At 37.8% G+C, this 24265-nt stretch overlaps 1 protein-coding gene across 5 annotated transcripts in view; it reads right to left on the minus strand.

Moving 5' to 3' along the window:
* The window catches only part of BICD1 (BICD cargo adaptor 1), a 226567-nt gene that overhangs the window by 51269 nt on the left and 151033 nt on the right, over positions 1-24265 (minus strand). For all 5 annotated transcript variants that reach the window (XM_025455551.3, XM_025455552.3, XM_025455556.3 and 2 more), the window contains exons 3-4: positions 12935-13087; positions 4948-5373 (exon numbers count right to left, since the gene is read on the minus strand). In XM_025455551.3, the coding sequence (XP_025311336.1) occupies positions 4948-5373; positions 12935-13087 (579 nt within the window). The remainder of the gene's footprint in view (positions 1-4947; positions 5374-12934; positions 13088-24265) is intronic.

A 24265-nucleotide genomic window follows, 5' to 3' on the forward strand; every position in this document is an offset into this window, starting at 1 on the left:
CTCTCTGTGTGTGTCTCTCATGAATAAATAAAATCTTAAAATAATAAAATAAAAAATAAAGATAATCTTTATAAAATCTGTAATTGTTTAATGAGTCATCAATTTTGTCCTAGGAAATTATATTTGTCATTTTAAAAACACAAACTGATCAATCTTCTTTTAATTAATTTCACCCCATAAACATTCTAATTTATATATTATATATTCTAATTTTCATAAATATTCTGTAAGTCTTTGTTAAACCAGAGAATATTTGTTTGACTCTCTCTCTCTGTAGCAACTCTACTGTTTTTGACTTTGGGCAAATGACAAAAACATATCTGTGCCTCAGTTTCACATGCTATCTGTAAAATGAGCATAATAATACTATCCACCCTATACAGTTGTTATAGGTACCAACCAATTAAGCAAATATATAAAAATTGCTTTGACATCTTATGGGACATGGAGCAAATTGACCACTTACCATCATTATAGGAAAATTAAAATTGTCTTTAATAGAGTGGATCTAAATATAACATGAATCTTTATTTCTTTCACATCCATGAGGATACAATAAAACATCAGTTTCAGTTTCAGAGAAATATTGCTCTTTTATCACATTAAATGTGAAATTGTACAGCTGGTGTGATACCGAAAAGAAAAATCCAAAGAGTTTACTCCTTAGTTTGACCTCCTGCAATGTGAGGTTAAACAGAGGCTGTTTATCAGAGGCAGAAGTTTTGGCATAAGCAAAGAGACTCCTTTAAATAGATTAAATAATTTAGTTATCCCAGACAAGAACTATTTATTTTCATTCTAATAAAACTAATTAAAGTACTTGGTTGTCACCGGAAAATATCAATTACAGTTCCCCTTGAACAATGCAGTACTGCTGATTGAAAACCTTACCAATAACATAAATAGTTGATCAATACATATTTTGTATGTTATGTGTATTATATACTTTTATTTATGATAAAGTAAGCTAGAGAAAAAAGTTATTAAGAAAATCATAAGGAAGAGACACCTTTACAGTAGGGTACTGTATGTATTTTTTTAAAAAATCTGCATGTAAGCAGACATGTGTGGTTCAAAGCCTGTGTTGTTTAAGGCTCAGCTGTATACTCTATTTGAAATAACCGAGTCTTAAGGGCAACACAACTCTAGGAGGTACTATTTAAATTGAAGTTGTCCTAGATTTTTGTATTAATTATTACCATTTCCCAGCAGATGGCAGTACGATCTCTTTGACTTGGGTATGATGTTTTCAAAAGGTTTCTTTAATCCTAAGGAAGAAAATCCTTTTAAAAGCTGCATATTCCCTAGTACAGGGTGTTGGATCCCTCCCTGAGCCTTTCTGTATCTCCCCAAACTGTCAACATTAACAAAGCACAGGTGTTCCATGCAGTACTTTGGACCCCAGCCAAAAGAAATCCTAAAAGACAAGGGAACTATGAAAATACAAGCTGTGATATCCAAAGTATGCTGATGTTAGAAGCCAAGGTACACAAGATTGAGAGCTGCCTAACATTTTGGCAATTGCCATGCCTAAAACAGCCATAATTTCAAAATCCCAGGTGGCTTTACATAAAAATTTTATCATAACTCACTGGGTGGTGATGTTCAGACCACTCTAGACTTCTCTAGCAGCAATACTGCACCTGACTGATGAGAGGTGCATCAGTTTGGTCCTCATTTTCTCTTCTTAGCATGAATACCCACATGTTTCACTACAGAAATGTTAAATATTATTTTATCATTCACTGCTGCACCTGGTCCCATTAGAGATGTCATAAAATATATAGTATATGCTGCATATTACCTTTCTACATTCTGAACATTTAATTTCAAAACACACCCGGCCCCAAGCATTTCATATAGCCACATTTAAAGTACATTTTATTGGGGGTGCCTGGGTGGCTCAGTGGTTGAACGCTGCCTTCAGCTCAGGGTGTGATCCTGGGGTGGTGGGACCTAGTCCCACATCGGGCTCCCTGGGTGGCTCAGTGGTTGAACGCTGCCTTCAGCTCAGGGTGTGATCCTGGGGTGGTGGGACCGAGTCCCACATCAGGCTCCCTGCATGGAGCTTCTCCCTCGGCCTCTGCCTCTCTCCTTCTCTCATGAATAAATAAATAAAATCTTCAAAAAAAGAAGGTACATTTTATTGCTTCCTCCTTGGAATGTCCAGAAGAGTGGCACTGACACACAGTATATGCTGCAAGGTGCATTAGTACTATTGTCTATCAGAACTGTCATACTATTTTCAAGCCTCATTAACATCAAAGACAATTGCAATAACTTCTAGGCAATGTATCCTGTAATTTTTTAAAAAGATTTTATTTATTATTTATGAGAGACAAAGAGAGAAAGAGGCAGAGACACAGGCAGAGGAAGAAGCGGGCTCCTCACAGGGAGCCTGATGTAGGACTTGATCCCAGGACCCCGGAATCACGCCCTGAGCTTAAGGCAACGCTCAACTGCTGAGTCACCCAGGCGTCCACAGTAATGTTTTTATAATTTGCTTATTTACATAAATTAAACACAGGGAATACATAGCTAAGGAAAAAATATCAGATTATAAACAAAGTTACACTTGAAAAGATACACTCTGCTTTACTTGTACACCATAATTTGAATGAAATATATTCTTAGAAAAAGTTGATACGCTTTTTAAAAAATGTTGCTTACCAAAAGATGGCTACTTTGTCTAAAACAAAGTTACACATTAGTGTTGTTGGTGTGAGGCTGGAAGCTACAAAGCTCTTCCTGTGTTGAGCCTGTTTTCCATAACTAAATGTGGAGCTAATTTTGGAACACAAAGCCCTGCCTGTGCACCCTCTATATCTTGACAAACTGTCAACATTAATTAAACATGGGTACACAATTTTCTGCTGTATTGAGGGAAGGTTTAACAAGTCACATTTTTCTCTCCCCTTTTGTTAAATGAACATCCATTTTCAGACCTCACCCCCTGACACTTTCCCCTTTCTGTATTCCTATCAGTGACCACATCAGTCCCTTCTGAGATGACTATCCTCCACCCAACTGTCTAACAGAAAGTTAATATTAATAAAAGCTAAATTAATTGAGTGTTTAATAAATTAGAGGCACTCTGGAGTTGAAATAGTAGTAAAAGTTCACAATTATTGAGCATTTACTGTGTGCCTGGCCTTGTTCTAAGCACTCTACACACCTTAACTCATAGACCAAGCCACTTGGAGCATCTGAAATGTGAGTAGGGCATCACATTTTGGTCATCAGGTTGACAGAAGAGATGTAGCTAGCACTTAATGGATTGGGACCAGAGACGCTAAACCTCTTGAAGCTCACTAGTCTAGTGAGGAACTGTCCCAACCCAAATATAAATGACACTCCAACAAAGAATCACTCTCTTGCTGTCTCCACCATTCTTCTTGTTAAATGATTCATCTATTTCAGAATTTTGTATTACTTCAGATTACATTTAGGATTAAATGTGAAAACAGGTCTGAGCTTTCAGCCAATAGCTGTCCCAGTTGAAAACTGTTGAGCTGTTTTATGCATAAAAGCACCTCTTCCTATCATCTTCTACACTGCCACCATAATAAGTAGAAACAAAAAAGTCTCAGAATACTAACTTTTATCCTAAAGCCACCAACATGATAGTTTAAGAAAAATTTTATATTAATTCTATTTAACTTGGGGGCATGAATTCTTATAAATGACCTGTCATGTAAAAATTTTTAATAGGTTTGTTATTCTAATTGTATTAGTGTAAACTGAACAAAAGGACATAGACAAATATTACCTACAACAGAGAACTGGATTTTGCAGTCAGGTAAGTCTACATGAAATTCATTTTCTTCCGATGGCCATGCCCTCTTGATTTCAGTTGAATGTTTTGAAAATGAATTCTTTGCTAGTGGCCAAAAGCATAGGGCAGGTAAAATGCACGATATGTTAACTCTTGATGTGATATTAATAATAAACCTATTATTTAAAAAAAACCTATTAAATCAACACTGGTTCTCTAGTTTCTTATTTATTTCTCCTAATTTCACTTTTTAGTCATCATTTCTATAGAGGCAGCAAATTATAAGCCTTCTCTACTATAGAAATAAATGCTTGCCAGAGTCTTGACAGCCTCTAATTATCAGCTATACACAAAGAACTTTGGGGGTGGGGGAGGAATAACAGACTGAAGATTAAACCTCAAACTTAATCACCTGACAAGCCTGTTGAACCAGATTCCTGGTTCAGCAGATCTGTGTGGAGCCCAACAATTTGTAGTATTAAGAAGCCCCCAGGTGATGGTGATGGTGGCGATGCTGTTCCTCAGGCAAGATTTCCATTAGCACTGGATTAAGGTGGGCAGGGAGGCAAAACCTAAACTAGGAAAGCCATTTCAGAGGGAGATAAGCTTAAAGGCCAGGACGCTTCACAAGACCTATAAGTTTGAAGCTACTAAAAATTTAAGGTCTAGATTATGTTGGAATAAGAACTCCTAGGTTTCAGATTTATACCTGTTCTGTATTTTGAATCATAGGATATCCTGGCTAATTTCTATACTCAAAGTCCTTCACATCTTTTAAGGCTTAAGGTATTTCTGTGAAGTCTACCATTATTTTTAAAGCTATACCTACAGTTGTTTGTGATGGAAAAGTTCATTTGTCTGTCATTTCACTTATATGTAAAGCTTCTGAATTTTTTTATAAATTAGAAATGGATGGAGAGGCTTTCCTCCTTCACACCTCATTGCAATCTACTGTGACTCTATAATATATTTCTTAAAGCGATGCAAATGAGATTTCAACACCTCTTCTGTTGTGTCTTTCAAAAAAAAATACTGTACTTTTAAAGTTGCTAGTTGAAGAAGCAATATCTCAAAAAATAAGCTAGAAGTAAAATATGAGAACAAGAAATCCCAAAACAGATGACATGCAGTCTACAAGAAATCCACTCTAACAGCCCTAAAAGAGATCTTACCTGCATTAGTTGCTGCTTCAACTTCTGTATTTCTGAAATGTTCAGCTCACTGAATAAGTCAGAAACAGGGTGTAGAGACTCTCCTTTCCTTAAAGTGGGAGTCCGATAGTCTCCATTCAGTTTCACAAGGGGCCCATGGATATGCCCATTCATTTTGTCATCATTGTTTGGTTCACTGGCATCCTCTGTGAACTTGAGGCCATCTACAGAGATGCTGATATGGTTATCATTGAGGGTGATGTACTGGGAGAGCTCCTTCCGCAGGATGTTCTTTTGCTCCCTCTCATTTTTTAAGGTCTCAAGGGCTTCTTCCAGTTGATGCTCCGCGATTTCTTTCAACCGGATGGCATCTTCCAGTTGGCTGTTTAATAGCACAGTTTCCTCCTCAAATCGCTTAATCTCATGCTTTAAGCCTTCATATTCAACCTGAATTAGATAGGATAAAGAAGATTCATAAAACTAAAATTTGGGTCTTACAAAACTGCCATTAACCACTCTAGCAGACCTAATTGTTTAAAAAATTGAAATGTTACACTACTTTTATTGTATACCTGAAACTAATATAACACTGTATGTTAACTAAAAAAAAAAAAAAAGCACACAGTATATATACTCTTAAGGTAACATAGGATGGTTTCTTTGGAAATTACATATAATTTATAATGTATTATTATATAACTAATATATAATTTATAAATAGTTTTATATAATTCATATATGTAAACTAAATTCTTCGTAGAGATGAAAAAGGGGTCTTAGAATTTCTTTTTATGAGGACCAATGGCCAAAAGGGGGCACTGTTTGCCTTAAAAAAAAAACAGGAATAAAAAAAATAAGTATTGGAATATTTACAACCTAGAAAATATCTTATCATCACTATTACTCTGTCCTATGATGAGAAAATTTTTATATTTAAAGATAAATAACCTAAAAGATCATAATAAGAATTTAATCTCAAATTATGTTTGAGAGTAAAATGAAGCAAAGAAAAAATTTTTTTTTTTTCAAAGAAAAATTTTATGTGCTTAATCTGGAATAACAGTACTGATTGATTATCTGATAATAAAAAAACATATATTGTCATCAATGTAATATTCCTTTATTTTTAAGATTTTATTTATTCATGAGAGACACAGAGAAAGAGAGAGACAGAGAGAGGCAGCGACATGGGCAGACAGAGAAGCAGGCTCCACACAGGGAGCCCAACATGGGACTCAATCCCGGGTCTCCAGGATCAGGCCCTGGCCTGAAGGCAACGCTAAACCGTGGCCTAAACTGCTGAGCCACCAAGGCTGCCCTGTAATATTCCTTTAAATTGAGAACCAAATAGCCTGTGTAAACACACTATTGGTCATGAAAGCCCCAAAGGGAAAGAGGTCTCTACACCGACAGGCCTTCTTTGAGGCCTTGTCCATGGCACTAATTACATGCTACTTTTTAATAACTATTTTATCTCCACAACTATACTGAAGTCTCCTCAGAAGAAACAAATACTTGTTATGCACCCAAGTGTCCCTCAGTGCTTCAATATACTGTCATAGTATTTCAACTGAATTCTGCTCTTCAACAAATGTTTGCTATTATGAATGAAAAAATAAACTAGAAAAGGTAATATAATAGATATTAGATACTAATATAAACTATGTGCTTTGTTGTACATTTATTTTACTGTTTATATTCAAATTTGTTTTTCAAGAAATATTTTATTATTTATTTATGTATTTAGATTTTATTTATTTATTTATTTGAGAGAGAGAGAGAGATTGAGCATGCATGAGCAGAGGAGGGGCAGAAGCAGAATCCCCACTGAGCAGGGAGCCAGAGGCAAGGCTCAATCCCAGGACTCAGAGATCATGACCTGAGCTGAAGGCAGATGCTTAACCAACTAAGCCACCCAGGCACTCCAAGAAATATTTTTAAAAATGAAAGAATAAGGATCATGGACCATTACCATTTTCATCTTTTTATATTCCACTCCCCACCCCATCCCCCTTCTTCACATAACCTCAGTGCAATGGATTATCTTGCAAAGGTTAGGATAACAGGTTTTTTTTTTTTTTTTTTTTTAAGATTTATTTATTCATGAGAGACAGACAGAGAGAGAGAGGCAGAGACACAGGCAGAGGGAAAAGCAGGCTCCCTGCAGGGGACTACTCCAGGATCACACCCTGGGCCAAAGGCAGCCCTAAACCGCTGAGCCACCAGGGTTGCCCAGGATAACAGTTTTTGATACAGGTTTAGGTCAGATGGAGGGTTGGCTGATGTAACAGAGACCTAGATAAGTGTAATTTAATCTAGATAGAAGCTTGGTTCTTTCTCATGTAACACTATGGAGATACAGTCAAGGGCCAGCAGGATTCTCAGCTGCATGAGGTCATCCAGGAACCAGGCTTCTTCTATCATATTGCACTGCCTCCTACTCTGGTCCATATGATCTAAGGTGGCTTGATCATGTCTCAAGCAGTGGGCCAAAGTAAGGGGCACACTCCTTCTCTTTAAGAATATGTCTCAAAAGGTGCCCATATCACTTCTTAAATCCCACTGACTGGTACTAATCACATGACACTTCCAAGGGAGGTGAAGAATGTTGACTTTACCTGACTTTACCCTGTGTAGCCTTATGGTCAGTTAAGGGTGAGAGGACCACCTGGGCGCCTCAGTTAGTTAAAACAGCTGACTCTTGATTTTGGCTCAGGTCATGATCTGAGGGTTCTAGAATCAAGCCCCATGCTGGGCTCTACACTCAGTGGGGAGTCTAGTTGTGGATTCTCTCTCCTTTTGCCCCTCACCCTGCTCTCTCTCTGTCTCCCTCTCTCAAATAAATAAATCTATATAAATAAATAAGTAAGTAAATAAATAGACATTGGGAGGGGGAACAATGGTTATTGATGGACAACCAGCACTCCCTGCTATATAAGATCACTAAAGTCTCATACATCCATGATAGAAAAGACTCAAATCATGGAAATTGCTTGAGGTAACAGAATGTGGGTCCTTGTCTTTTTGTTTTTTTTAAGATTTATTTATTCATGAGAAACAGAGAGGTAGAGGCATAGGCAGAGGGAGAAACAGGCTCCCCACAGGGAGCCCTATGCGTGACTCGATCCCAGGATCCTGGGATCAAGACCCGAGCCAAAGCAGGACCCTCAACCAACCGCTGAGCCATCCAGGCACCCGAATGTGGAGCCTTGTGTTATGGTTTCTTCCAGGCCTGCTTATATACAGTAAAGTTATCTTCCTCCTGACTTATTTTCCTTTCCTTGGACAACTCAGGATATCTGGTTGCTAAACTTTCCTAGTATATCAAGCAATCCTCTGACTGCTCCCAAATTACTCGATAGCTTACATTTGCCCACATTTCTTTAGTTTGCATTGTAGGTCTTTTATTCTGTAATCTTGTTAAACTGATAGCTTAGCCCAAGGATTGTTTAATATTTCTGTGTCTTCTGGATGAAATCTAGCCCACCACCTATTTTTGCAAATAAAGTTTTATGAGAACACAATCACACTATTTTCTCTCTGGCTACTTTCATGCTACAACAGCAGAGTGGAGTAGTTGGAAGAGACAGGACATATATTAGGCCTACAAAACCTAACATACTTATTATCTGGCCTTTATAGAAAAGGTTTACCAATTCCTGGGCTAGACTTGAAGACATTAATTTAGTTTGCATTGCAGATTTTTAAAATTTTGCAGTTCATATTTAATTAATGGTAAACTTTGTATAAACCTGATCTCTTTCTCTGGGCAGCTTCACTCTCTCTACTGATTCAAATGTGGTTCAAGCTCCTAATATTCACCCAGCTGTTTCATGTTTCTCTGCATTGGCAAAGGTGGTCATCTAAAACTCTTATTCATACTTCAAGACTCATGTCAAAAATCTGATCCTAATTCTGGAGTTTTTACTGACCCTTTCAAGCAAACAGATCACTCCTTTCTGGTGCCATCATCATAAGGCTGCATCATATGATTACAGCCCCAACAAAGTGGAGGCACCAAGAAACAGACGGCACTTAAAAACTGATTTCTGGGGGCACCTGACTCTTGATTTCAGCTCAGATTTTTTTTTAATTTTTATTTATTTATGATAGTCACACAGGGAGAGAGAGAGAGAGGCAGAGACATAGGCAGAGGGAGAAGCAGGCTCCATGCACCGGGAGCCTGACGTGGGATTCGATCCTGGGTCTCCAGGATCGTGCCCTGGGCCAAAGGCAGGCGCCAAACCGCTGCGCCACCCAGGGATCCCTCAGCTCAGATCTTGATCTCACTGTTGTGAGTTCAAGTCTTGAGTTGGGCTCCATCCTGGGCGTGGAGCCTTCTTAAAAAAAAATTGATGTCTGACATTTTTAAGATAGCATCACCATCACTATTAAAAAAATCAGTACTTTGGTACAATTCCTACAGCAACTTTATAGGTTAGTAACTTTTTCCTCTTACACTACATGAGAGTTGGGGTAAGTATCATAATCTTTCCAGAGTTTAGGAAGTTTAAAGATCTTAATCTAGCCCCATATTGCCAAATCTAACACATAGCTTTTAATATGCAATTACATGGATGGCTATGAATCTATTATTGCCTTCCCTCCTGGAACTATAAATTCTTTAAGACAGTGACTATATATTTTGTCCTTCAAAAAGTACATGGCTTCACAGAAACTCCCGAAACACAGGTTAAATGAAATCAAACTGAAATGAATATGTTCCCTAGGTCTCTTATGATATTATTTCCTGATATAGAAACATATCCCTGGAGGAAATGTTCTTCATAATATCAGTATGATTGAATTATTAATTTTAACAAAGGTTTTCAATGGTTAGATAACAAACATTGAGTGCTGTAGTTTAGTATGTGAGATATTAGGGACATAGAACTTATTATATCTCCCCCACCTCCCACCAGTACAACTCTAGAAATTGAAGCTAACATAATTTCTTGCCCTGGAGGTAACACTGGGACCAAGCAAATTTTCCTGTTAACCCTATGTTAACCAATACTGAGACTAGGCATAAAAAACTTAGCTGCCTGTGGGAAATACTTGCTCTTAGATGAGACTCAACTAAAACAGCTTCCTCAAGACCAAAGTCAAGACCCTCACTTTGTTGTGCTTCCCAACTGACAGCCATTATGTCATAAACTCGTCTATCCCAACCAGTTTCCCACCATGTAAGACCCAGTTCAGACTCTAAAATCCTATAAACACCCTCTCTCTAAACCTCCCATTTTGAGACATTACAAGGCTCTGTTGAGGTGGGTGATCTCTTACTGGAAAGGCCTAATAAATAGCTTTGCTTCATCAATGGGTTTTCTGATGGGGAAGTGACAGCTGACTTGACTTCTCTTTATGGCTGGTGCTTCTTCCTACACTTTTTTCAGATATTTTGGTTTTAAATAGTATAAAAGTATAAAATGTATTTGTAAGACTGGACCTGATTTATTTTGTACACAGAATCAAATCAGCAGAAGAGGGATGTGGCTAAAATTTTCAGTCAACTCTCTGATGTTACCATATATTTATTTCATATTCAGTATCACAATAAAACTTGTTTTGGTTAATTACAATAATCTTAAATTTTAGTTTTCTTTCTAAGCTGAAGAGTGAATATAGGCAAGAAAAAAACAATTTACTGATTCTTTCAACAGATCTTTATTTAATGCCTTCTATGGACCAGGCTCTGTTCTAGATGCTATAATATAGTTGAAGGGGCTAGAAAAAAACAGCAAACTAATATATAGAAACTATACAGAGAATAAGAAGTGCTAATTAAACAACAGTCATTTAGAAAATAATCAATAAATAGCTAAAAAAATGGAACTTCAGGAAAAAAGGAATCTTCTAGTACTTTGAACCAAGCATTTTATAATGTTAGTAGCTTGGCTACTCAGAAATGTCAACTCAGGGATCAGGAGTCAGGAGTATACTTCGTGTAGGGAGTTTCAGTACAAAGCAACATTCAGAGTAGTTTTGAGATTGAAAGCACTGTCATCTCATTGAAAAAAAAAACCCTCTGGCATTTGTACATTAAGTATTATATTTAACACTTCATTAATTAGAAACAGAGTTTATGATGGATTCTAACTCCTGTCAATAAAGGTCAATAGTAAGGAAAAAACCCAAAAAACAAAACCCAGCATTGTCTTCATTGGGAAAGACTTGCACCACTATAGTGTGTCCATTTGTCAGGAAATAAGCCAGAATGGCCCTTTGCACAGAAAATAATTTCAAGTTAATTAATTAGACACTTAATTGGGAATATTACCATATTATATCTAGAAAATAAAATTAAAGAGATGCATACATTTTCTCATGTGTTTGTTTTGTTTTTTTTCAAACTTCTGAGTTAAACATTTGATTTCCATATTTCAATTACTGGTGGAAGGGCATGGGTAAACCATAAACAGTAATCAGCTAGGCTAATAGTACAAATTCCCATAGAAACTGCATCTGGGTTAATGAATACTCACAGGATACCTTGGCAGACTTTCAAAAATACCTTATACTGGCCTAAATTAACCTCCTGAGTAAATCAGTCTACCACATGCAGTGATGGGAGACTACAAAAAGGCTGTCTGGTCACACTCCTGTGTAGGGAGTGGAGAATATTTATAAGAATTGGGAATAATGACCATTTCAAATATCTGTACTTCAAGTACATTCAAGTCCTCTGCATTTTTCATCAGTAACTAAAAAAGATAAACAACAAAAAAATACCCTTCTTAAGAAGCTTTTAAGCATACTTAAAAAAATTCTTCTCAGTCTGATTTTCTTCATCATGAGCTCATTGATCCCAAACTGAGACATGGGATGCCTACATTATTGCTAGCCCTCAGAACACACAGTGAGGCAGTGCTTAAAAGAGAAGGACCGAGGGACACCTGGGTAGCTCAGCGGCTGAGTGTCTGTCTTTGGCTCAGGGTGTGATCCTGGGGTTTCAGGATCGAGTCCGGCATCAGGCTCCTTACATGGAGCGTGCTTCTCCCTCTGCATCAGGCTCCTTACATGGAGCGTGCTTCTCCCCCTGCCTATGTCTCTGCCTCTCTGTGTCTCTCATGAATAAATAAATAAAAATGTTTAAAAAAAGGGGGAAAGACCGAGGTATAAACAGAGGGGGATATGTTGGTAACTCTTTTTAATGGTCTGAAACCATCCCTTGTGCTCCCTGGCAAACATCCTGTTCCCCCAACCCTCCAAAGCTGGAGGAAGTGGCAGTGATCAGAAATTAAATTTCAATTGTGTCAATACATGCACTTTTTTTCTTCTGGATTCTCTCTTTTCCTTCTTAACCTTTGTACCTATCAAAACCACAAATAATTTGGATAGAGATAGGAGCCTTGGAAGGGAGTAGAAGTAGAAGCACATATCTGAGCTAGTCTCAAAGTTTACTTACTAAGTTACATACTTTTGTTACTCACTGTAACAAACCACAATGCAAACCACTAAAAAAATAAATAAATAAAACAATTAAGCCATCTAAGCCTCACTACCAAAAAAAAAATTATTTAAGTGTAGACTAATGTGATGTTTTTGGTCACAATATAGCTGAAAAAAAAAGAGATACTATCTTTTTCTTATAATTTTGTTCTTATTGATTCATATTTCATAATCCCTTTCTTTTTATGATTTAAAAGTAATTAACAGAAAGAGAGAGAGAGAAAGAGAGAGAAAGATTGCTTTTAATGAGAAGTTGTCAAGTTAAATTGATTACAGTACATTTCATTTCTGCCTAAAATAAGTTAACACGGAGCTAAAAGATAAACTAAGATCCAGTGTCCTATCCAACAAAGCCTTATTGTAAATTATCCTTCTAGGCTTGCCTTTTAAATGTTAGTTGAAATAGGAGGGTTGGGAATCAGTACATAAATATCATAGGAAGATTAAGGCAAATTTTGACGAGTTCTTTTCTGTGAAATAAAAAGAAGATTTAACCTTAGTGGTCAGAAGATGTGGCTCCATCTGGAGTGTAACTAAAAAATTTCTTGAACCTCACCTGGTTCTGCTTTAATGTGGACACGAGTTTCTGCAATGTGATATTTTCTTCCTCCAGCTCAGTGTAGTCCTGAAGGAGGCGGGCCTCTCGGAATTTGTATTCTCGGATTTCATCCTTCATCCTTATTCTCTGTAGCTCCACCATCTCATTGTTCTGAAACAACAGAATACACAGTCAATATAAACCTTTCTTATTCTAGGCTTTATAAAGTGCAAATATCTTGGTGGTTAAAGATAATAATAAAACAGCTCATAGAATGTAAGTCAGTACCACCTTCTTTTGAATGGCAACGCAGTGATGTCTGTCAAAACTCTGAAAAGCACACACACAAGATCCAGCAATTCTACATCTAAAAATCACTATTAAAGGGGGAGCCTTTGTGGCTTAGTCAGTTAAGCATCTGCTTTCAGCTCAGGTCATGATCCCAGGGTACTGGGTTGGAGCTCAGCATTGGGTTCCCTGCCCAGGGGGGAGTCTGCTTCTCCCTCTCCCACTCCCCTTGCTTGTGGTCTTCTGTCAAATAAACAAATAAAATCTTTATAAAAATCACTGTTAAAGATTTTTCCACAGAGGCAAATAAAAGAGAAAAATTTAAAAATGTATATTTACACAAAAAACAGGAAACAGTCTAAATGTTTGCTATTGGGGAAACAATGAAATAGATTCTCATGCATCCATTGAATTGAGCATTATAAATTTTTTTGTATTTAATATTTTATTTAAGTTCAATTTGCCAACATATAGCATAACACCCGGTGCTCATCTCATCATGTGCCCTCCTTAGTGTCCATCATCTAGTTACCCTATCCCCCCACCCACCTCCCTTTCCGCAACCCTTTGTTTCCCAGAGTTAGGAATCTGTCATGGTTTGTCTTTCTAATGAGCATTATAAAATTATTTAAAAGAGTGAGAAAAAAAATGAGGAGCTTTATATACTAAAAGAAAAATATAGCTATAACATATGAAATATAAAAGAAAATTATAGGTTAGTATGCATACAATACTAGCTTTCTATATTCTTGGGGGGGTAGGGGGAGTATCCATCCCCAAGTTTCCCAATTAGCCACATGGTCTGACCTGCCTCTGCCCAGCCCTTGGTCACTCGCTTCAGCCTCAGTAGCTTTTCTCGTGTTCTCCCCCAAGCTGGACTTGCCACCTCATTCTTGCCTTGAGTCTTTGCACTTTGCCTCACAGAAGTCCCTCCCTCCAGATCAGGGGTTCTTAACCTCTTTGCGCCATGGCTCTCTTTGACAACATGCAAAGGTGATGAAGCTCTTCTCAGAATAGTATTTTTTTTTTTTTTTAGATTTTATTTATTTATTCATGAGAGACACAGAGAGAGGCAGAGACAGGCAGAGGGAGAAGCAGGCTCCACACAGGGAGCCTGACATGGGACTCGATCCCGGGACTCCAGGATGAGGCCCTGGGCTGAAGGTGGTGCTTAAACCACTGAGCCACCTGGGCTGCCCCTCAGAATAGTGTTTTAAGGGAAGTGAAAGGGCTCAGAGCACACCACCCCAAAATATGCCACTTTGGCATACTGATTATTCTGAGCTGCAGACTCTTGAGAAACAGGAGATGCAGGAAGGGCTTTCTGCCGTCCCCCTTTCTACCTAAAAGTGGAACACAAAACAGCCCCTGAAAAGGTGCTCTCCCTGTACCAGAAGAGAAGAATGTTCTTACCAGCAAACACTGGGAGTTGGCACCAAAATGGATTTGTACAAACAAACGTTCTAAAATAACCCTGTTCTTCCATGAGTTTCTCCATACATTTCCTAGACACTGTCCCACAATTTACTGCCCCTTGCCTAATTTATCATATTTTGTCACATTCCCACAATTTATTGTTCTTTGTGTAAGCTTTGAGGCCTAATGGCTTCTTTGGGTCTGTATTTTCCTTCTAAAGACTCCTGTGTACACATAAAAAAATTAAATAGATTTGTATGCTTTCTTCTCATTTATCTGTCTGATGTCAGTTTAATTCTTTGGCATAAAAGTTGGGATTACAAAGGATTATATTATATTATATTAAAATTAAGTTAATACAATCTTTTAAAAATTATGATATGGTAATCGGGTAGTTTATCATAGTAATGGTCTCAAATTAATCATACTTCTCTGGGAGTCTCCTCTCAAACTGAGCTGGCCTCTAACTTGCTTTGACCCACAGAAGGTGGTAGAGGTGAGTTGGACCCTTGAGCCTTGGCCTCAAGAGACTTGGCAGCTCTTGCTCTCTTGGAACACTGCCATATACGAAGAAGCCAGGATAGCCTGCTGGAGTCATGTGGCCCAGCCCACACTCAGCACCAACTGCCAAGTATGGGAGTGAGACTTCTTGGACTATTTGGCTCAGGTGAGCTGCCAGGTGAGAGGAGCCATGTGACTGACCCTTGGCAAATCCATAAGAACTGCCCAGCTAAGTACAACTCAACTGTCTGATCCACAGAATCATGGGGTATTGTTTGGGGTGATTATATAGAAATATATAATCGATACTGTAATTATGTGTGCTTCCTTATTAATACAATGTCTTAATTATTTAGTGGCAGATCTAAGAAATACCCTAATTTCAAAGCAATGAAGATATTTCAAAATACCTGCAAAAACTGAGATACGGTATGAAAATATTGATCACAAAGTAACAGGTAATGCTAATACTGCTGAGGTAGTCAAATAGGATTCACTCAAATGGAAGAAAATGTTAAATTTCAGTCTGAGTCTAGTGAAAACAGAAATGTAAGTATTTTTCCCATCCAAGCATCCCACTAAGTCTCCTGAATTCTATCCACAGACTCTTAGGACCCAGGTCAAAAAACTCTTCTGCTTCTATTTGTCATTTAGATCTCAATTCAAATGTCATCTCCTTAGAGTGGTCTTACCCTGAACAGCAAAGATGAGATAGCTCCCTGACCTTTACCCTACAAGGTTTACCTTTTATATCAGCATTTAGCATATGGTAGGTACTCAAAAAATAACTGTTGAAAGAGAATCACTAACCATTACTTGAAACCATTCACTTACTTTCTTTGCATTTTTTACATTTATTAAATTTCCTTTTTGATCTGAGCATAATGAACCTTTTCTGTATTTTAATCAATGTGTCCCTAACACCTGGCAAATTTTAAGCTCTTATAATCATGGAATGAACAACAAAACAAAAATACAAACGGTTAATACAAAATTTAAAGAGGAATATGATTGCTGAGATGATGGGTTTTTCTCTTGTACTGTTTTAGAGTGGGGAACTAAGGGAGAATAACACACTTTGAAATAAAACATACCTAAATCTTTCAAATAACTACATTTGTTATAATTCTTCTTTACTATGTAGTGCAGAAACTTGGAGGCAGAAAATTTACTTTATTCTCTGGCCCTTGGACAATACTCTGAGCATATGTGCCCACTAAGTATAGAATGAAAAACAGAGTTTGGCTATAAAGCCAATTTATAACATTTCATTAAGTTCTTTTATTTTGCAGAAACATGAAACCTTAATATAATATTTTTCCATTTCTTAAAAAACTTACCATTAACTGAGTGATATATATTTAGTTTTTCATATTCACTTGCATAAAGATATGAAGAAGCCTGATAAGTTGGATGCCAGTCATTTACATAAAATTGTGAAGAAAAATGTTAAGATACAAGAGATTCTATATAATGTGAATGTATACATTGTAAAAAATGTAATGACCAGAAGCCTAGCTTGTATACACTGAGAATTAACCATAAAACCTTATATAGTGAGATAGTAAATGTCAAACAAATTTAAGGTCACAGCAAAGCTAATGAGGATCCCTAACAAACAAGTCATAAAATAGCTAATGAAAACTCCTGATGCTAATTAAGGGAAAGGAACAGCGTGGCTGAGAGACTGATTAAGTTGAAAGACCAGCTAACAGTAAAACAGACACAAGGCCCAAAGAAAAAAAACTGGTCTTAGGAATTTTGCTAGAAGCCCTTGTTTTTTGAACTGCCAAAGATTATGTTCTATGGGCAATGTTCTTTGTTTCCATAATAAATTTAAAATACTACTCCTGTTTTTTTTTTTGTTTTTTTTTGTGCCACTCATCACACATTTATCTACTACAATTTTTTCTTCCTGGGTTTATAGAAGGGTTCTGAGTTTTACTAAAAACCCCCATAAAAAATAATGAGAGTAAGAAAAATAAAGCAGATGAAAAAGGGAAGAAAAAGGCATAACCCCAGAATGCTTTTAGCCTTTCACCTCCAAAGACCTGAGCCCCAGCCTCTCTTCAGGAAGAACAGATGAACCTGAAATGTTTGGGGTAGACTATCCTCATTATTTGCACTGTGTATGAGCATAGCAGCATTCTTAGTTTTATTTTAATTAATATTAAAAGGATTTCTTTATGTGGAAATAATAAATTCTATTACTGGCAAGAAGAAAATATAGGTAAAATCTGTTACCACACCAAAGTAATGTATAAAAATAATGTCTTCTAGTTATATAGCTTAGTCTTTTATAAGTTAATTATATTAATTGTCACATTAGGTCTTAAAAACCACTTGTGTGAGATGGGTGACAGACTCTCCAATTTACTTATCTATAAAATGGGGATCCTGATACTTAACATTATGTGGTAATTGTGAGGATTTAATGATGTAACTAATGTGGGGATAGAAGCAGTGATGCCAGGCACGTAGATAATTTACCTTAACACAACAGAACAAGCGCCATCACAGAGATTCACACCACAAGGCTGAACAATCAATTACTCTTGGGTGAGTCAGCAAAAGCTTTACAAAGGAAGCTACATTTGAGCAGAACCCTGAAGGACAAGTAGAGTTAACAAAATGGATAGAGGACAGACTGTGCAGTCAGAAGTAAACTTCTGAAACAAAAGCAGAGTCATACTTGTGTTGAGGGCAGTGCTAAAACATCCAATAGTCAAACTATTTCCTTGGGGAATCAGTGAGGATAAAGCATGGATAGAGAGACAGAAAGAGAAATTCACAAAAATCTAGAAAATAGCCAACTTTTTCCAGCTAATGTCTAAATTCAACATTATTTCATATGAGAAAATGTTAAATTACAGACTAATGTTCATCTAGGGGATAGGAGAGGACCCATAATGTTTTCAGTGCTTAGAACCTTTAAAGTTCTTAACTGGGCTGTGGTTTAAAAAACAGTGCAGTTTGGTGTGGTTGAAGCAGAGTAACTCGAGACAATTTTGCAGGAAATTCTATGTTAAACAAAATAATTTGGAGAACCATCAAAGTCTCTCAAGCAAAGCAGCCATGTGATCAGATCTATGTTTTGGCAAGTGACCCTGCAGAGAGCAGACAGGGTGGGCTGTAAGAAGAAAGAGCCACAGACAATGGGCTGAGCAGCTGCTCCAAGAGCCCAAAGTGAGGGAATACAAGGAATGTTGAGGGATATTGCAGTTAGAATGATTGACACAGAAATGAAGAAAAAAAAGAAGAGTAAGGGTAAAGGTAACTAAATTGAGCTGTAAGAAGAAAAGACATTTGTAACAAAGTGAATGTCAGAGTTAGTGATGTGACTTATAAATAATTCTTAGGTAGGAGTAATTTGGATAGTCAAAGTTGGAATTCTGATCTGTGGAGTAAAGGAAGACAGCAACACTGGTCTAAGTGGAGTAAGCTAGAGATGGGAATGGATTGGGTATGCCTCACGTCTCTCCCAGAGAGTTGCCACTGCCAGAGAGTTTGCTTACTTTATTTTCCTTTACTTGGCCCAAAACTAACACTTCTTTTGTTGATGAGAGGAGTGGACCATTGTTCTTTTTGCTTCCCCCAGCCAAGAATTCTCTGCCCTGGGGTCAAGAATCCCTGGCCCTGGTTAGCTGAGGAACATTTAGGGGTGGGGGATAGGGAGGAAAGGGGTGACACTTTAACCCAAGGGAGCTTGCTGACACTGCTGCCTGCACTGCCCTAACTCTCCATGCCTGAGGACAAGCACACACTTTATCTGAGGATTCCACAAGCACAAGGCTCTGAGTTTCTCTTTTTGTAAGGAAAGAAGGATGAGGCTTCTGGATGACAGATCCATGGGACAGGCACTGACCTCCCAGTTCCTCAACCTCAGCTTGGCTGATCGGCTCTTCTTTCCCATGTCAGCCACTCACTCTGTGTTGTCACCAATAACCAAACCTCCTATTCTTCCAAATCATTTCCAGTTCTCCTAACCCAACCATTCTTCCAACTCCGATCTCCAACTTGCTCATTATTTATGACCTTGGGTCTTCAATTCTCTCCTTGTCCAGCTTCAATTCCACTGTTGTCACACACTCCCTTGCAATCACATTTCATTCCCTCTCTCTTGATCATAAAGCCTGTTCTGCCTTGCATGCCCAAAGCTAAATATGCACAAAGCTAAACTCCAACACTTACTAATCTTGGCCAAGTCTATTTATTTCTTCATGTCTACTTCTTTTCCTGTAGGGGGAACCACTTCTGGGGGTTGCTTCCTGGATTAGAATGGTGTCTGGTAGGAGGGGTCAATTAAAAAAACAAAAAAGTCCTGAATCTCAAATTCAAAGAAGCCTTAAGCACTGGTGGTCATACTCTTTCCACAATGTAGTAAGTTTCTTGCTTTGCTGGTTTCCTATTTTCAGTTTTTCCTTCCCTCCCAAAACTCTTGACTCACATTTCCTTCTAGTTGTTGTGTGGGGAAGGGGGAGGAAGGCAAGGTGGTTTGGTTCCTATTCCTATTCTCATTTTCATTAATGTCTTCCAATCTACTGTACAGAGTTTATTTTATTTTTTAATTATTAGTCTCAGAGGTAGAGGTCAGTGATTCATCAGTCTTATATATTACCCAGTGCTCATTACCATCACATGCCCTCCTTAATGTCCATCACTCAGTTTCCCAGCCCTCCACCTCCCTCCCCTCCAACAGCACTTAGTTTGTTTCCTATGATTGAGTCTCTTATGGTTTGTCTCCCTCTCTGATTTCATCTGGTTTTATTTTTTCCTCTCTTCCCCTATGATCCTCTGTTTTGTTTCTTAAATTCCACATATGAGTAAGATTATATGATAATTGCCTTTTTGATTGACTTTTTTCACTTAGCATAATACCCTCTGGTTCCAACCATGTCATTGCAAAGGGCAAGATTTCGTTTTTTTTTTTTTTTTTTTTTTTTTTTATGGCTGAGTAGTATGCCACATCTTCTTTATCCATTCACCTATCCGTAGACATTTGGGCTCTTGCCATAGTTTGGTTATTGTGGACATTGCTGCTATAAACATTGGGGTGCAGGTGCCCCTTCAGATCACTCCATTTGTATCTTTGGGGTAAATACCCAGGAGTGCAATTGCTGAACCCAGCAATTGCAGGGTAGCTCTATTTTCAACCTTTTGAGGAATCTCCATCCTGTTTTCCAGAGTGGCTGCACAAGCTTGCATTCCCACCAATAGTATAAGAGGGTTTTCCTTTCTCTGCATTCTCACGAACATCTGCCATTTCCTGACTTGTTAATTTTAGCCATTCTGACTGGTATGAGGTGCTATCTCATTGTGGTTTTTATTTATATTTCCCTGATGCCAAGTGATGTGGAGCATTTTTTCATGTGTCTATTGGCCATTAGTATATCTTTAGAGAAATATCTGCTCATGTCTTCTGCCGATTTCTTGAATGGATTGCTTGTTCTTTGGGTGTTGAGTTTGATAAATTCTTTATAGATTTTGGATACTAGCCCTTTATCTGATAAGACATTTGCAAATATCTTCTCCTGTTCTGTTGGTTGTCTTTTAGTTGTGTCTTTTGGTTTGATGGTTTTCTGTCTCAGATTTAGGTCTTTCATCCATTTTGAATTTGTTTTGTGTATGGTGTAAGAAAATGGTCCAGTTTTATTCTTCTGGATGTGGCTGTTCAATTTTCCCAACACCACTTATTGAAGAGACTGTGTCTTTTCCATTGGATATTCTTTCCCACTTTATTAATGATTAGTTTATCATGGAGTTGAGGGTCCATTTCTGGGGTTCCATTGATCTATGTGTCTATCTGTACTGTCTTCATGATTTTTTTAATTTATTTTTTTAAGTTTTTTTATTTATTTATGATAGTCACAGAGAGAGAGAGGTAGAGACATAGGCAGAGGGAGAAGCAGGCTCCATGCACCGGAAGCCCGATGTGGGATACGATCCCGGGTCTCCAGGATCGCGCCCTGGGCCAAAGGCAGGCGCCAAACCACTGCACCACCCAGGGATCCCTACTGTCTTCATGATTACCTTTCTAATAGAACTTGAAGTCTGGAATTGTGATGCCACCAGCTTTGGTTTTCTTTTTCAACATTCCTTTGACTATTCGGGGTCTTTTCTGGTTCTATACAAATTTTAGGATTATTTGTTCCAACCCTGGGGAAAATGCTGATGGTATTTTGATAGGGATTGCACTGAATGTATAGATTGCTCTAGATAGCATAGACATTTTAACAATATTTGTTTTTCCAATCCATGAGCATGAAACATTTTTCCATATCTTTGTATCTTCCTTGATTTCTTTCATGAGTATTCTATAGTTTCTGAATACAGATCCTTTACCTCTTTGGTTAGGTTTATTCCTAGGTATTTTATTGTTTTTGGAGCAATTGTAAATGAGATTGACTATTTAATTTCTCTTTCTTCTAACTCAGTGTTAGTGTAAAGAAATGCAACTGATTTCTATGCATTGATTTTATATCCTGCTACTTTGCTGAATTCCTGTATGAGTTCTAGCAATTTTGGGGTGGAGTTTTTTGGGTTTTCCACATAAAGTATCATGTCATCTGTGAAGAGTGAGAGTTTGACCTCTTCTCTGCCAATTTGAATGCCTTTTATTTCTTTTTGTTGTTTGATTGCTGAGGCTAGACTTCTAGTATTATGCTAAACAGCAGTGGAGATAGTGGACATCCCTGATGTGTTCCTGGCCTTAAGAGAAAAGCTCTCAGGTTTTTCCCATTGAGAATGATATATTCACCAAGGGCTTTTCCATATATGGCTTTTATGATATTGAGGTATGTCTCCTCTATCTCTATACTGTGAAGAGTTTAAACAAAGGATGCTGTATTTTGTCAAATGCTTTTTTTGCATCTATTGAGAGGATCATATAGTTCTCCTTTTTTAAAGTTTTTTTAAATTTTTAAAAAATTTTTATTTATTTATGATAGTCACAGAGAGAGAGAGAGAGAGGCAGAGACACAGGCAGAGGGAGAAGCAGGCTCCATGCACCGGGAGCCCAATGTGGGATTTGATCCCAAGTCTCCAGGATTGCGCCCTGAGCCAAAGGCGGGCGCCAAACCGCTGCGCCACCCAGGGATCCCCCTTTTTTTTTTAAATTAATGTGTCACACTGATTTGTCGATGTTGAACCACCCACTTGGACATGGACAATAATCTTTTTTTTCTAAAGATTTTATTTATTTATTCATGAGAGACACAGAGAGAGAGAGAGAGAGGCAGAGACACAGGCCGAGGGAAGAAGCTCCCATGTAGGGAGCCCGATGTGGGACTTGATCCCCGGACTCCAGGATCATGCCTCCGGCCGAAGGCAGGCACTAAACCGTTGAGCCACCCAGGGATTCCCAGAAAATAATCTTTTTAATGTATGGTTACATCCTATTGTCTAGTATCTTGGTGAGAATTTTTTGCATCCATGTTCATTAGGGATATTAGCCTGTAATTCTCCTTTTTTGTGGGGTCCTTGTCTGGTTTTGGAATCAAGGTAATGTTGGCCCCATGGAACAGGTTTGGAAGTTTTCCTTCCATTTCTATTTTTTGAAACAGCTTCAGAAGAATAGGTATTAATTCTTCTTTAAATGTTTGGTAGAATTCCCCTAGGAAGCCATCTGGCCCTGGACTTTGGTTTGTTGGGAGATTTTTGATTACTGCTTCAATTTCCTTGCTGGTTATGGGTCTATTCAGGTTTTCTATTTCTTCCTGTTCAGTTTTGGTAGTTTATACGTATCTAGGAATGCATCCATTTCTTCCAGATTGCCTAATTTGTTGGCATAGAGTTGCTCATATGTTCTTACAATTGTTTGTATTTCTGTGCTGCTGGTTGTTATTTCCCCTTCCTCATTTGTGATCTTACTTATTTGGGTCCTTTCTCTTTCCTTTTTGGTGAGTCTGGCTAGGGGTTTATCAAACTTATTAATTCTTTCAAAGAACCAACTCCTAGTTTCATTGATCTATTCTACTATTCTTTTGGTTTCTACTGCATTGATTTCTGCTCTAATCTTTATCAATTCTCTTCTCCTGCTGAGTTTAGGCTTTATGTGCTGTTCTTTCTCCAGCTCTGTTAGGTGTAAGGTTAGGTTATGTATTTGAGACCTTTCTTGTTTCTTTAGAAAGGCTCGTAGTGCTATGTACTTCCCCCTTAGGACTGCCTTTGCTGCATCCCAAAGGTTTTGAACAGTTGTGTTTTCATTTTCTTTTGTTTCCATGAATTTTTTTAATCCTTCTTTAATTTCTTGGTTGACCCATTAATTCTTTAGTAGGATGCTCTTTAGCCTCCACGTATTCGTGTTCTTTCCAAATTTCGTCCTGTGATTGAGTTCATGTTTCAAAGCATTGTGGTCTGAAAATATGCAGGGAATGTTCCCAATCTTTTGGAACCAGTTGAGACCTGATTTGTGACCTATTCTGGAGAACATTCCATGTGCACTCGAGAGGAATGTGTATTCTGTTGCTTTAGGATGGAATGCTCTGAATATATCTATGAAGTCCATCTGGTCTAGTACTGTACACAGTTTAAAGATAATAGATTCTGCCCTGAAAACGAACAAAACTTGACCTTTATATCTGTATTCCTATTTCTTTTTTTTTCCTATTTCTTTTTTTAATTTATTTTTTATTGGTGTTCAATTTGCCAACATATAGAATAACACCCAGTGCTCATCCCATCAAGTGCCCCCCTCAGTGGCCGTCACCCAGTCACCCCCACCCCACCCCCCTCCCTTTTTACCACCCCTAGTTCATTTCCCAGAGTTAGGAGTCTCTCATGTTCTGTCTCCCTTTCTGATATTTCCCACTCATTTTTCTCCTTTCCCCTTTATACCCTTTCACTATTTTTTATATTCCCCAAATGAATGAGACCATATAATGTTTGTCTTTCTCCAATTGACTTCTTTCACTCAGCATAATATCCTCCAGTTCCATCCACGTCGAAGCGTATTCTATTTCTTTTTTTTTTTTTTAATGAAGCGTATTCTATTTCTATATCCATGAGCACCCTTCCTCATATCATATTTATCTTCACTCCATTCTGATGGGCACTGAACCTGCTCTTGTCAAAGTTATCAATGACTTGCAATGTTGCCACTGAATTCAGCACATCTGTGCTTTCCTCTTACTCCACTTCTTCAAC

The sequence above is a fragment of the Canis lupus genome, chromosome 27, assembly GCF_003254725.2.
Source record: "Canis lupus dingo isolate Sandy chromosome 27, ASM325472v2, whole genome shotgun sequence".
Lineage (NCBI taxonomy): Eukaryota > Metazoa > Chordata > Mammalia > Carnivora > Canidae > Canis > Canis lupus.